Source organism: Centruroides sculpturatus, unplaced genomic scaffold (genome assembly GCF_000671375.1).
Source record: "Centruroides sculpturatus isolate CEXI.00-Female unplaced genomic scaffold, Cexi_2.0 scaffold144, whole genome shotgun sequence".
NCBI classification, from domain to species: Eukaryota; Metazoa; Arthropoda; class Arachnida; order Scorpiones; family Buthidae; genus Centruroides; species Centruroides sculpturatus.
Window position 1 is genome coordinate 667,717 of NW_019384315.1, and position 13,672 is coordinate 681,388.

The following is a 13,672-nucleotide window of genomic DNA, read 5'->3' on the forward strand; positions in this document are numbered from 1 at the left end:
ACGTATTTGTGTAGTAAAACTTATTTTGAAAAATTATTTTATAATCGAAAAATGTCGTCAAGAGAAGCAAGTTCTTCACGTTGTGACGAAAAAACTGTTGATGATACCTTTTAAAAAAGCAGCATTTATTTGTTGTTCTTGGTGTAGACAGAATTTTTGTTTTGAATGTTTTTATCATAAGTATCATTCACGATCATGTACATCTGACAATGATATGTAATTATATAATATTGCTTCAATAAATTATATTCGTTTTTCTTGGTTATATTTGAGTTTTGCACTTTACAAGTTAGTATTTTACATCACTGTATAAAGAGTTATCATCAACAGTTTTTTCGTCACAACGTGAAGAACTTGCTTCTCTTGACGACATTTTTTGATTATAAAATAATTTTTCAAAATAAGTTTTACTACACAAATACGTCTATTCGTGTCGAAATTTAGAAACGAACTGTTAAAGAGTGAGTGAAAAAGAACTCCGATAGAAAAAACGCTCCTAGTGAGAATTAGATCGGTCACCGTTAGTGATAACAATTAGATGGGAAAGTTGACACATAGGTGTCAAGAATGCGCCGTTATTGTCAACAAAAGTATAAAAATATTAGACTTGGAATAGTAGAAATTAAATTAAAATAAATAAATAATAAGAAATAAATGAATGAGTAAATAAATAAATACATTATAAGTATTTATGAATTTAAAAAAAAAATTATACGCGAGAATCGAACCCGAGAACTCAAGCTTATGAATCGGACTCGTTACCACTCTGCCACAGGACGCTCGAATAGAAATACATATAATTTATATATAAAGTGCTAACAAAAGTTTAAGTTCGATTTTCTTGATTATATTTGAGTATTGAACTTTAGTATTTTACAGGTAGTACACTCACATGGTGTACTACCTCTAAACCAAAGATCATCAAAATCCATTACCCCAAAGCCGTAGGCTCTCCTTGTAAGCCATCTCTAGTGATACAGTGTCCCTTTGCACCATGTAAACTACAGACAGGTTGCCTTTGTACACTTTTTTTATAGGCAAAGGGGATGCTGTTTAATGTCCCCTGCTGGCATTACACAATGAGCCATCATGTTATAACTCTAATCATTCCCATATCTGGTTGAGACTTATCTGCATGCCAAGTTTCGTAGCAATATGACAACTTGGTTCGCAAGTTTTTATGACAATGAGTGTAGTTTTGATTTTCAATAATTTGAAATACCCTAAAAGCTTAAATATTTGACTTCAATTATGAAAGTGATCCAGAAAGTAGAATAAGAATTTAAGAATTAAACTGATGGTACTCAGACATGTGAACTGATGATACTCAGACTGACTCTACTGAACCGAATCAAATAAAACTTGGTACATCTGCAATGCAGATCACAGGGAAGATATTCCAGGGAGAAATTAGTTGAAATTTTCACCACCAGCAAAAAATGTGATGATACAAGGATGACAATGTGATGATACAAGGAAAAGCAGACAAAATTTTATTGGAATAAAATTACATTTTACACATTTAGAGTATGTACTCAATGTAGGATCCTTCTCTGTTGACTACATGTTACAATTGTAGAACTGTGTTATCAACTGTCACATGGAACATTTCAGGAGGAATCTGGGAGACATGTTGCACTACGTTGGCCATTCTGTGTATCACTGTGCTATGATGCCTGGTTGTGTCACAGTAAGAGTTTAAAATGAACAACAAAACAATCTCGCCACTTGTAAAGTGAGGTCTGTTGTTCGTTTTCTGAATACAAAAATTGTGTGACCATGTGAGCTCAATCATCAAATTGTGGATATGTGTGGAGGTGTTATTGACAAATCAACAGTGCAATGATGGTGTCCCAAGTTTAATGCAAGAAGAGAGAATATCCATGATAAACAACAAACCAGGCACCCATCTCCTGTTACAGAAGATTTGCTGCATTGTTTGGATGACTTCATTAAATTGGAACAGTGCTGTATTCTCAATGAAATTCATGCAGAATTTCTACATGTTTCTTGAAAAATACTCCACAAAATTGTCACAGTGTGCCTCAAACATTGAAAAATTTTTGACATGGGTTCCATGTATGCTTTCAGAATAACACAAAAACTGTATGGGTGCTGCTGTGGCTGTATGCCATATTAATGTACATATATATATGTATGTAATAATTTAAGTATAGTTTTACTTCTTTCCTTTGTTCTTTATTTCTTTCTCTTTCCTGATGTTTCCTTTCTAATACTTTAACTAACACTTTCACCTCAGGTGGAATAACAGGCTTTGAAAACCTTCCACCATGTCATCCCAACTTCTGTGGGTGTGGGGAATGAAAAAATAGAGAAGACGAGACCTTTGGGGCAAGTTCTGATAGTAGAGACACTTTTTGGCTGAGACATTGAAGAGAAAGGATGTGCGATCAGTGAGCTCCGGGTTGTGAAAACAGCATCAGAAAGAACAAAGGAGTGTGATCGTTGATGCTTATGGTTGGTACATTGGAACAACGGTGGACTGAGAGAGGCAAGACCGAGAGCACTTGTGAAAAGCTTAATGAGAGAAACCCTTTGAAACTTGCTGTATGCCATTGAAAATTGCTCAGCATGCTACAGTTGGTATTCATATCATCAGTTTCCAACCTCTAATTGACCAATCCAAAAACCACTGTACCTTCAAAGTATTTTTCACATTGTTATTGACAAAAGTGACAATATGAAACTATATTCATAATACAAAAATATCTAATTAACACTATTCTAGGATTTTTAAGAAAAACATGACAATCTAAAAGATATAAATGACTTTGGTCTGAAATGTTGACAAATTACATATTTTTGCAGAAAAATAAACAACAGATTTTTTAATGATGCTGTTGATTTAAAAAATATTATAAATTAATACTTACTGTCTTTTTTGTAGTGCTTTCTCTTTCTCAAACTCTATATTTGTTTCTGCAGAATTAAGTTTTTTATCATCACTTTTAAATGATCCTTCATTTTCATCAGCTTGTCTTACTTCTGGATCTGTAGGTTTATTATTTGAAGGAAGTTCAGTATTTTCAATGTGCTGTTCCTATAAACAATATATAGATATATACATATTACATTTTAAAAATCATAAAATATAAAAAATTAAAAATAAGATTCAAATCTAAAGAAAACACCAAATTAGACACTAATTCTTCTACATTAGATAATTAATATTTAATGTAAAAACATAACAAAATAAGAATTGTAAAATATGGCAACTATTAACCATAAATGATCTTCATACATTAATATAAGCTATAAAATGAACAATTATTATTTTGAAGTATCACTTTTAAAATTTTCAAAACACACATTTTAATACAAAAATCAATAAAGTAGAACTCTGATTATCCAAATGTCCAATTATCCACCAAACCATCACTTGCCTTCCTTTCTCTCTCTCTCACTGATGTCACAAGACTGCAATTCTTTTATGTTCACTGTGAATGTGACTCTGATCATATCTGCAAACTTGTGGAAACAAAAACATATTGTTCTTACCATGGCAGAACAAACTGAGATTGTCACTGCATTGAAAAACAATCTGGGAAATATATGAAAGATATGGTAGAAAGCAGCTACTGTTTTGAACATTAAGAAAAATGATGACAACACAATACAGCATTTCACTTATATCCTGGAAAGTGAGGATAACTGTTCGAGCAGAAAGATAATAAAAAAAGCAAACAATGCTGTAGTTGAAGAATCAATACACAAATGTTCATACAGAAGCATTCAACTGGACAGCCGATATCCACACCAATTTTATGTGAGAAAGCTCTGATGTTCAACAAAGAAATGGGTAAAGATGAAAACTTCAAAGCCAGCAGTGGAAGGATGTGCAACTTCGAGTCCTGACATGGAATCCAAGAACTCAAGATTCAGAGAAAAACTGTCCACGAACACAGAATATTCAATTCAATTCTCTGTTTTTTGATCCTTAGTTCATTATATGAGGTTAAAGTATTAGATAAAGCTGGAGTTAGTACAATATAATAAATTAATGTAATAGCTTAGTATAAGATAATACAGAATAAAATACACAATAATAATCTTTTTTCAAAAAAATGTGATAAATTAATTATATCTAGGATTTAAATCTTATCAAATACTTTTTCCTGCTTGCTTCAAATTTCACACAATGAAAGAATACACATCCCCATACACTAGCATACTATAATTACTACAAATTCTCTCAGGATCTTTATATTGCATATTATTAGTCTGTTGTTATAGTATAGTAGACTATTATAGTATATTAATTAATCTATTGTATCTCAGTTGCAATATTAAATGTTTTACATGACTATTTATTTCCATAAACAAATAATCCTCACACAAGTTGTTTTAATACTACAATATAATTGAAAATGTTTGTTTTTTTTCCATCCAAGACCAATCTTCTTGTATGATTTGTTCACAGCATACTCATATAATTAATGTTTGATAGTTTTCGATGAAACAAGGATCTTGAGACAACCATTGGAAAGAGAAACAGTGTCAATCTAGCAAATTTTTCAACACCAACAACCAATTATACATAGAATTATCCATCATTGAACACAATTTATACAGTTTGTTATACGTTACTTTAACATAACTGTTATCATCTCATTTCAAAAGTCTAATCCAAAATAAAACTATTGCTTTTATTATTATTGTATACTTTATTATTATTATTTATTTGTTATTGCAACTGTACATCACTGATCCATATTTGGTACACTGTTGAATTTAAATTCTAAAAAATATTCCTTTATATGTTTGTTCCTGATGATGGCTGCATAGATAGCCAAAAATATTAGAAAATTAAAAATTTTTGCTGGAACAGGCTGTAATGTTTTATTTTTTACATTTATTCCAGTTAAGAAATTTTATTATTTATTATTATTACCAATATTCTAGAAACACTAAAATCCAAATGCAATGTGTAAGCCGGAATTTTATTATATAACATAAAAATTTTTCTATGACATAAAACAAGGAAAATTTCCATTTTATCATAATAAGTAATTGTCCATACAGGAGCAGCATAAAGTAATACAGACAAAATCATTGAGCGAAATAACTTTACATAGATATAAGAAGAATTAATTTTAGCTCTTGAAAGAATAGGCCATATTGAATCCATTGCCATTTTAGTCTTACTTATATTATAATTTTTAGCCTGTAAAAGTTGTCCAGAAGACAAAAACAATACTCTCAAGTATATGTAATTTGAAAACAACTTGTATAGGCTGATTATAAAAAAAAATCATCTCTCTCTGGGTGATTGATTGCCTACCACCCCTCTTGAATACCGTTACTTTAGTTTTAGAAACATTTATAGTTAATCCATAGTCAGCAAAATTTCTCCAAAACTGCAATTTTATTTTGTAATATTTATGGAATATCAGCAAGAACTAGAGTGTTGTCAGCATACATTAATACATATAACTCAACTTGATCCAAGAGAAATCCCAGGCAAGTCAAATTTAGAAAGTCGCACTGTCAGACCATTAACATACAAATTAAAAAGTAATGGGCTCAGAATTTCACCATGCAAAACTTCAATGTCAATACCAAATAAATCAGTTGTTTCAGCTAATATCTTTACCCTTGCAGTAGCTTTGGAGTATATATTCAATTATAAAGCCAAGAAACTTTAATCATGTGCATTCTTTCCAACAGAGACCATAAAATTCCACAATTAATGGTATCAAAAGCAGAGCTAGTCTACAAAAACAGTATAATATTTTCCTCTCTTTGCAATTTTAACTGTACAAATATTTGATCTTGACACAATCGGCCAGGTCAAAACCTGCTTGCTCCTGACATGAAATATATTTAATAATCCATTCTTCTAATCTTCTATTTAATAAAGATGTAAATCATTTATCAATTACAGGAACCAAACATATAATTTTTGGAATCATATGCATTGCCTTTTTTATATATTGAAATAATTAAAGATTAAATCCATGCTTCCGGAAAAATAGAATTTCTTTTAATAGAGTTAAAAACTTCCAGTATTGTAAGAAATTTTTCAGAAAAACACTTTAAATATTCTGTTCTAATAAGAATTGACTCTAAATGGAATTGACTTTATTTAAATAAAGTCAATTCCAGGTGAGTACCAGATTTAAAGCATATACATAGAATATACCAAGAAGTTTGTTGCTGGATTGATGGCATACATCAAAGAGAAATACAACTGTGACTTCATCTATAATGCTAATGAAACTGGGTTAAACTGGAATTCTGCCCCAAAAGACACTGGCATCAAAGCAGGAATCTGTTGCTCCAGAATGAGAAATGAGTAAAGATTGACTTACAGTAATGGTATGCACCAATGCTACTGGAAAACAGAGTTTGAAATTGTTTATGGTTGAAAAAGTGAAGTGTTCATGAGCTGTAAAGAATGTGAAAGATTTACCAGTGACATACATAAACCAGAAAAGTGCATGGATGTCTGCAAAAATTTTTGTTAAATAGCATGAGAAAGTCTTCATTCCTGTAGTAAAAAAATATCAAGAGGGGAGTGGAAAATATGGCAACAAGCTGTTTATAACTGACAATGTGCCATCCCATCCTAGCAGTTGAGTTATAGTCACAAGAAGGAAAATTGAATGTCATGTTCCTTCTCCACAAATAACGTTACTCCTGTAACCAATGGATCAGGGCATTATTTAAGCTCTGAAACCCCAATACAAGAAAACTCTTGTATGATGTGTGGGAATTTCACAAGTGCCAATGTTCATGTCCATGAATCAACCAGCATATATATATGCTAGCTGATTCATAGAATTCTGTTCAGCAAGAAACTTTGCACAGAGAATGGTAAAAGTTGCTGTGGTTAAGGTCACCAATGAAACATCTTGCAACAACATTCATGAGATAATAGAGGGCATTCTGGGACTTTCTCAGGTGCAGAATTCAGAAGGAAACCTAGTTGAGAAATAATACTGTTGATGGCAATTTTCAAATTTTGAGTGATTAAAAAATTGTAGAAAACGTGGAAGGAGAGAACACTTCTGGAAGAGCAGAAGTAGAAGAAAATTGCATAACAATCTTGGACCATTGCACAGTGAAGCTTTTAACTGTCTTGAGACAGCAATGAAGTGATTTGAAAGACAAGACAAATGTACTATGCCAGAGTTGTTGAAACTGAAACACCTGCAACACTTTGCCACCAGAAAACATGTTTCATGTGCTAGGCAATCATCTTTACTGTGTATTTTTACCTGAAGTGATGCTTTCTGTATATGCCTATTTGCTGTGACAAATCCAAATGATCAGAGGATGCTACTTGCCCATTGATAAATAAATAAATAAATACGGTATGTGTACAATACTTTGCTGCTAATCTTTAATTTCATTCTTTACATGTTAATCCACTTATCTGAATTATCAATTATCCAAAATTACCTACAGAACAAATCAATTTGGATAATTGAAGTTCTACTGTAATGAAATTAATTAAAAAAAGTATCAGCAAACTGCTATATATTTGAAACATACCATTCTCTCTTTCACAATTTGTTCAATTTCTGAAGCCATATCTGCCGAAGAAGCTCCTTCTGGTGCTTGCAAAATTAGTGGAATTGACTAGTAATATAAACAAACTAAACTTAACAATATGATATTATGCATGAAAATAACAAATTAGTGATGGGACAATATCAAACTTTCTCCCAATTCTGATTTCTGCTGAAAATTCCCAATTCAGATTCTTTTGAATACTTTCTAAAGTTTATTTTATTGACAGTTCAGAAAAATTAATGATTTATATTATGAGCATGCTGCATTCATTAATTAGTAAACATAAAACTTAAAAATGGAAAATGATTAGAAAATCCAGAATGAATCTTTTGAAAGAAATGTGAAAATTCTCCATTTATATGTGGATACATATGCTTTTATTGTGTACTAAATAAACTTGCAATCTTATTTCAGATAACGTTAATATTGCAACACTACCCCAAAGAAATTACAGCAAATTCCCTTTTACTCAATGAACTATGTCATCATGCCGTACAGGGTCACCATCTTTGGAAACTGCTTTGTTGGCCAACATGATTACTGGGGAGGGAAAGGTAAATAAGAAGATGTACTTTTTTTACACTTTTTGTAACGGGCATGTCTTGTAAATGATCTAACTCCATTGTTTTTAACACAAAATGAGGTTTGGCAAATGATGCAACAAACCTAACAAATACCATAGTCATGAATTAATCAATTTTTGAATTCATTCACTCCAACCACAAATGTCTAGACCAACTCATCTTAAAAAAATCAATTTTTAAAACTCATGATGGCAGTAAACTTAGTGGGAATGAGTATTTTTACTTATAATAGCATGAATCACATTTGAAAATTTAACATATCACACCATCATCTGTGAATCATAAAAATGTTCATAATTATAATGGGAAAGTCATTTTATCATTACAGAGTAAACACATTAAACATTAAAACTAATTTTATATAATATTTTTCAATTAAAATAAAACTGTTTTGCTGACCACTGGCCTTGATTTAAAACTTAGTCTGACAGTTCAATGTTAACTCGCTTATAATTAAAATTTTTAAAAAGCAAGCAGATTTGTGAAACAAAAATTAATGAAATTACTAAAAAATTAAAATAAATTTAAATATGACTATTTTTTGTGAGAAACAACGCAAACAATTTCTATAGCTATGTTGCAAAACAAAAAAATCTAGCAACAAGTAGCTTAACTTTCCCAATAACATTTATTGGCACCATTTGTTGTGATATTTTATTTAAAAACTTTTTATATTTTTTAACTATTATAAAATAGCAAAAAGCTTAATTTGGAGAGTAGGTAAATGTTAATAACAAGTAAAATCATTATTAAGTCCAACACTACTAGAGATACATACAACCCCATTATCTCCCACCCCCTCAACCTTTACTCACCAAAATTTAATAGCATCAATCCCCCTAATATACAAAAATCTCTAAAATTTCAGAAATTTTCGACAAAAAGCACAGGAGTTATAAAGCTTCAAACAGGGTGAACAAAATCGTGCCCCACAAACATCCATACATACAGAAATAATCCCCAAATTTGTTTTTCCATTTTGACATTTCAAGGTGTCCTAAGTCCAAAAATGTAAAAATCTGAGTGTCATTTTTTGAATGATCGTCATACTTTCCCTCTGTTGTGTATAACAGTCGGAAAAGTAAAAACAATTGCAATTAATTTTAAAAAATTGTAATTAAGGATTAAAAAAAAAATGCAGCAAAATTAAATAAATAAAAATTTATCTGTATTGCACAATGAAGCACCTTCAATAGACATAGATAAAAGACATGGTTTCAAATTAGAAGTAAATAAAAATTATTAATAATAATTAAAACTCTGGTCTTTACAGCAAAATCAAAACTAAAAATAAAATAAAATTAATTAAAATTATATCAATATTTTAAAAACCATTTAAAAGTTGTTTTGAAATTTTCCAATTGTAAATCAAACATAATTTTTAAATTTATATTATTTGTGTGCAGTGGTGATGGAACATTTTGCTTTTTATATACAGAATACAGATTGCAGGTCAAGCTGGCCAGACAGCAACCCGAAAGGCACCATATTTTTCCTAAACTGAGGAAAATTAGTATTGACCAAGTGTAATCTCTCATCACTCTGACTACTTGAAAGAAAAATCCATCATGACAGACATTGTCTCATGTATGGATGTTGTGTACTCTCTGCTTTGTCAACACGAAAGTTTCCAATAAACTAACACTTAATTAAAAATTTTTAATCTTCATCCAAAACAAATAATTAATTTTCTTATAAAATGTGGAAGAATCATTTTTAAGAATTGGAAATATTGATGATATTTGCTCGATTCTGATTCCTGGAAAATGTTAATTTTTCTGATTCGATTAATCGTCCCATCACTAATAATATAAATGAATTAATAAAAATTAAAAAAATTCTTTTAAATCAAGTTTCTAAAAACCATAATTTGAATTTTTATATTAAAATTTTCTTTTAACAACAACATATTAACTAGAAATTGTGTGATAGTTATTAATAACAATTTTGAACTTCATGATTTGGAAAATATAGTCACTGAAATTTATGACCATTATAATCAAGGAACAAATATAAGTTAATATCGTACCATAGATACAAATATAGTGTAATCTTTTCTCTTTTATATGTTTTAGCATGTCTCTTTTATAATACATTGGTATACGGTTGACCCCCCCTATAACATTGTTGATAATTTCATTTTATATGAATTCCATGTTGTACGAGTCACTTAGATTTTACAAATACATGAGCCATTCACAGCCCGGCACACATATTTGTAAAATCTAAGTGACTCGTACAACATGGAATTCATATAAAATGAAATAATCAACAGTGTTATGGGGGGGGGTCAACTTGTATGTTGTTTAGAAATAAATGAAATTTGAGAAACATTCTAATCAAGGTATATGCTAGAAGTACAATAACCCAAACCTTTATGAATATAAAATACGTTCATACATTGTGCTGGTGTTAGAACTAATATGAATTTTAAGTTTTAAGTTTCTATAAATATTCATAGATTAGAGGAATGTGATATATCAATCATTTTCCTTACAACCTATGAGTGTTTACAGCAGTTCACAATACATATATAACACACAAGAAGCTCATGTCATGGTAGGTCTGTTGTTGGTTAAGTTATTTCACATTAATTTTCATTTGTTGTTTACAAATTTCACATATAGCAAATTAATTAGTCTCAAAATTAGAGTAATTAATCAATTAGTGTTAATAAATTTCAGAAGAATTAAAAAATTTAATTTAGTCATCAGTTATAACATAGTTGTCTTATACTTGGAACTGCAATATATTGCAGTTCCAAGTTGTTCTCCCTGAGCTTTTAGTTTGTTATTACAATAGAAACTTGATATTCATCACTATTAACTGTCAGAGTGCTATATTCAATTCAGGGAGTAGAGTTATTGTATTATTTTTCTTTTTTGTTTTTGCCATAAAGAATGTACTGTATTATATTTTACTGTACATAAGGCGCTATTTCTTTACTGGATTTTAGTAATGCATCACAAAAATACTGCACTGTACAGTAAATGAACAGATGGTTGATAATGCAGTTTTGTAAATATAGGATTGTACATTAATTTTTTGTACTGATAAGCGAGAATTATCATCTGTCTATTCTCATATCAATCAGGTTTTAATCCTGACCCCTGACAGATAACAGTTCCTAATGTATTGAAACTCTTAATTAAACTGATTTAATTGAAAATAATTATCATTAAATTTAATTAAAACAAGTACATTACACATTTATTTTTCAGTCATAAATGTAAACTATCAATTATATATTCTAATAATTTTTATTTTTCTATGCTAAATAGACACATCTTTGAAATGTTACAACTTTTTATTGTTGAAATGCAGTCATATTGTGTTATCCAAATCTAACATATTCCTGAAAATACAGTAGAACCTCGAAAACTCGGCCTAATGTGGACCGAAGGGTGGCCGAGTTTGTGAAAATGCCGGGTTATCGGGAATGAGGTTAAAAAAATAAGTAAGAGTGTTTCCTCAGAAAATACTGTACTGTACTTGTATGTATTGTTTACTTGAGAATATAACAGAGAATAAACTGCCCGAATACCCTTAAACAAAGGAAAAGTACGTCCTTTATGAAGGCATAGAGCCTTTACTACATGAAAATTTAATGAATACACTGTGTACAGTAATTTACCTGATAAGACAGACCTAAGAAAAATACTTTATGAGAGCTTTTATACTTTTATAAAGCTGTCTATAATGAAAATTAATTAACTAAGGATTTTTTTGCCCTGCCAGAGTGTGGCCGAGTTATCAGGAGTGCCGGGTTATCGAGAGCCGAGTTTTCGAGGTTCTACTATAATCAGAATATTGGAAATTTGAATATTAAAAAATGGTTATTTTTATTATTTCTTATGGAAACAATTTTAATTATTCTCAGTCATCCAAATAATCTCAATCACTATGTTTGCAATAACACAATAAATAAATTTAAATAATATTTCTTATCAAGAATTACATTAAATGCAGTTTTTTTTTTAAATATTCAGTAAGCACCAATAAAAATATAATAATAATAATGCACATTTTCATAGAAAGTTATTAAATCTGGCACCTTTGTAAATAAATGAAGAAATCAGTTTCATGAAGCCAACACTTCTTAAACAAATAAATGTTTTTGTCAAGATCTGATTATCAGCTTAAATCCTGCATTTAACAGCTTATAATAATATAGCTAGAATATATACGTTAGAAGAAATAAAAAGTTAGAGCAATTAGAATAAACTTTTTAATATAAAAATTAAAGAAATACAAGCATGTATAAAAAAAATAAGCAAGGGAAAATAAAGCAAAAATAAAAAGAATATCATCAAATTAAAATGAACAAAAGAAAAAATTTCTCCATTAATTCAAGAAGAACCAGCTATAAGTTAGGCAGATTTTGCTATTGATTTTGTGCAGAAAAAGAAATAAATGAAGTTCATCAACAATATCCAAGCACTACCAAATTATACACATCCTAGTTATAGTAGTAGTAGTATAAACCATCTTCATTTTTACAGTTCGTAGTTCATTTTGTAATGGTAATTTGAATAGTAATTATAATAAAATAATTGCATGTGCATTTATATTCAATTACAGTGGAACCTGGTTAAATTGAACAGAGATAATTCAGTTACATTTACTCTAACAAGGAGACCCTATGGCTTTGGGGAAATGGATTTTGATGATCTTTGGTGTAGAGGTAGTACACGATGTGAGTGTACTACCTGTAAAATACTAAAGTGCAATACTCAAATGTAATCGAGAAAAACAAATTTAAAGTTTTTTTAGCACTTTATATATAAATTATACGTGCTTCCATTTGAGTGTCCTGTGGCTGAGTGGTAACGATCTTGACTTGTACGCTTGAGTTCCCGGGTTCGATTCCCGTGTATACTTTTTTTTTTTTAATTCATAAATACTTATAATGTATTTATTTATTTACTCATTCATTTATTTCTTATTATTTATTTTAATTTAATTTCTACTATTCCAAGTCTAATATTTTTTTACTTTTGTTGACAATAACAGCGCACTCCTATGTGTCAACTTTCCCATCTAATTGTTATCACTAACGGTGACCGATNATTATTTAATATAATTAAATTTCTTTATATTTTATTAAATTTTATTTCGTTTAATTTAGTAAAATTTCGGCAGAATCCATTTAAAGATAATAATTATATCAACAGTGATGCTCGAGATAAAGCATGAAAAGTGATGCTTCATTTCGAGATAATATTATTAACGTGTTACGTATATGTAATTACTTATTCGAAATTAATATATGATCGATAATATTATGAATTAATACGTAAAATTTGCTTATATATACATAAATTCCTCATTTAAATGCATTAAATTACAATTAAATCGTAATTTTTTTCTATCAGGAATGTTAGATGAGAGAGAGAGAGAGAGATGCTATTCAGCATCCCTGCTGTAAATTACATGAAAGATATGTTATAAAGTTAATTGAAGAATGTATTTAATGCTGTTTTCGATAATATATTGTCAGTATTATTGCTGTAAAACCGACCATTTACACATATTATGATAGGAGAGAA

General features: G+C 29.7%; 1 protein-coding gene across 1 annotated transcript in view; it reads right to left on the reverse strand.

Annotated features, from left to right (window-relative positions):
* The window catches only part of LOC111623105 (triple functional domain protein-like), a 304,942-nt gene that overhangs the window by 45,811 nt on the left and 245,459 nt on the right, over window positions 1-13,672 (reverse strand). Inside the window, exons 41-42 of the mRNA XM_023365589.1 lie at window positions 7,519-7,605; window positions 2,895-3,061 (exon numbers count right to left, since the gene is read on the reverse strand). Coding sequence (XP_023221357.1) covers window positions 2,895-3,061; window positions 7,519-7,605 — 254 coding nt within the window. The remainder of the gene's footprint in view (window positions 1-2,894; window positions 3,062-7,518; window positions 7,606-13,672) is intronic.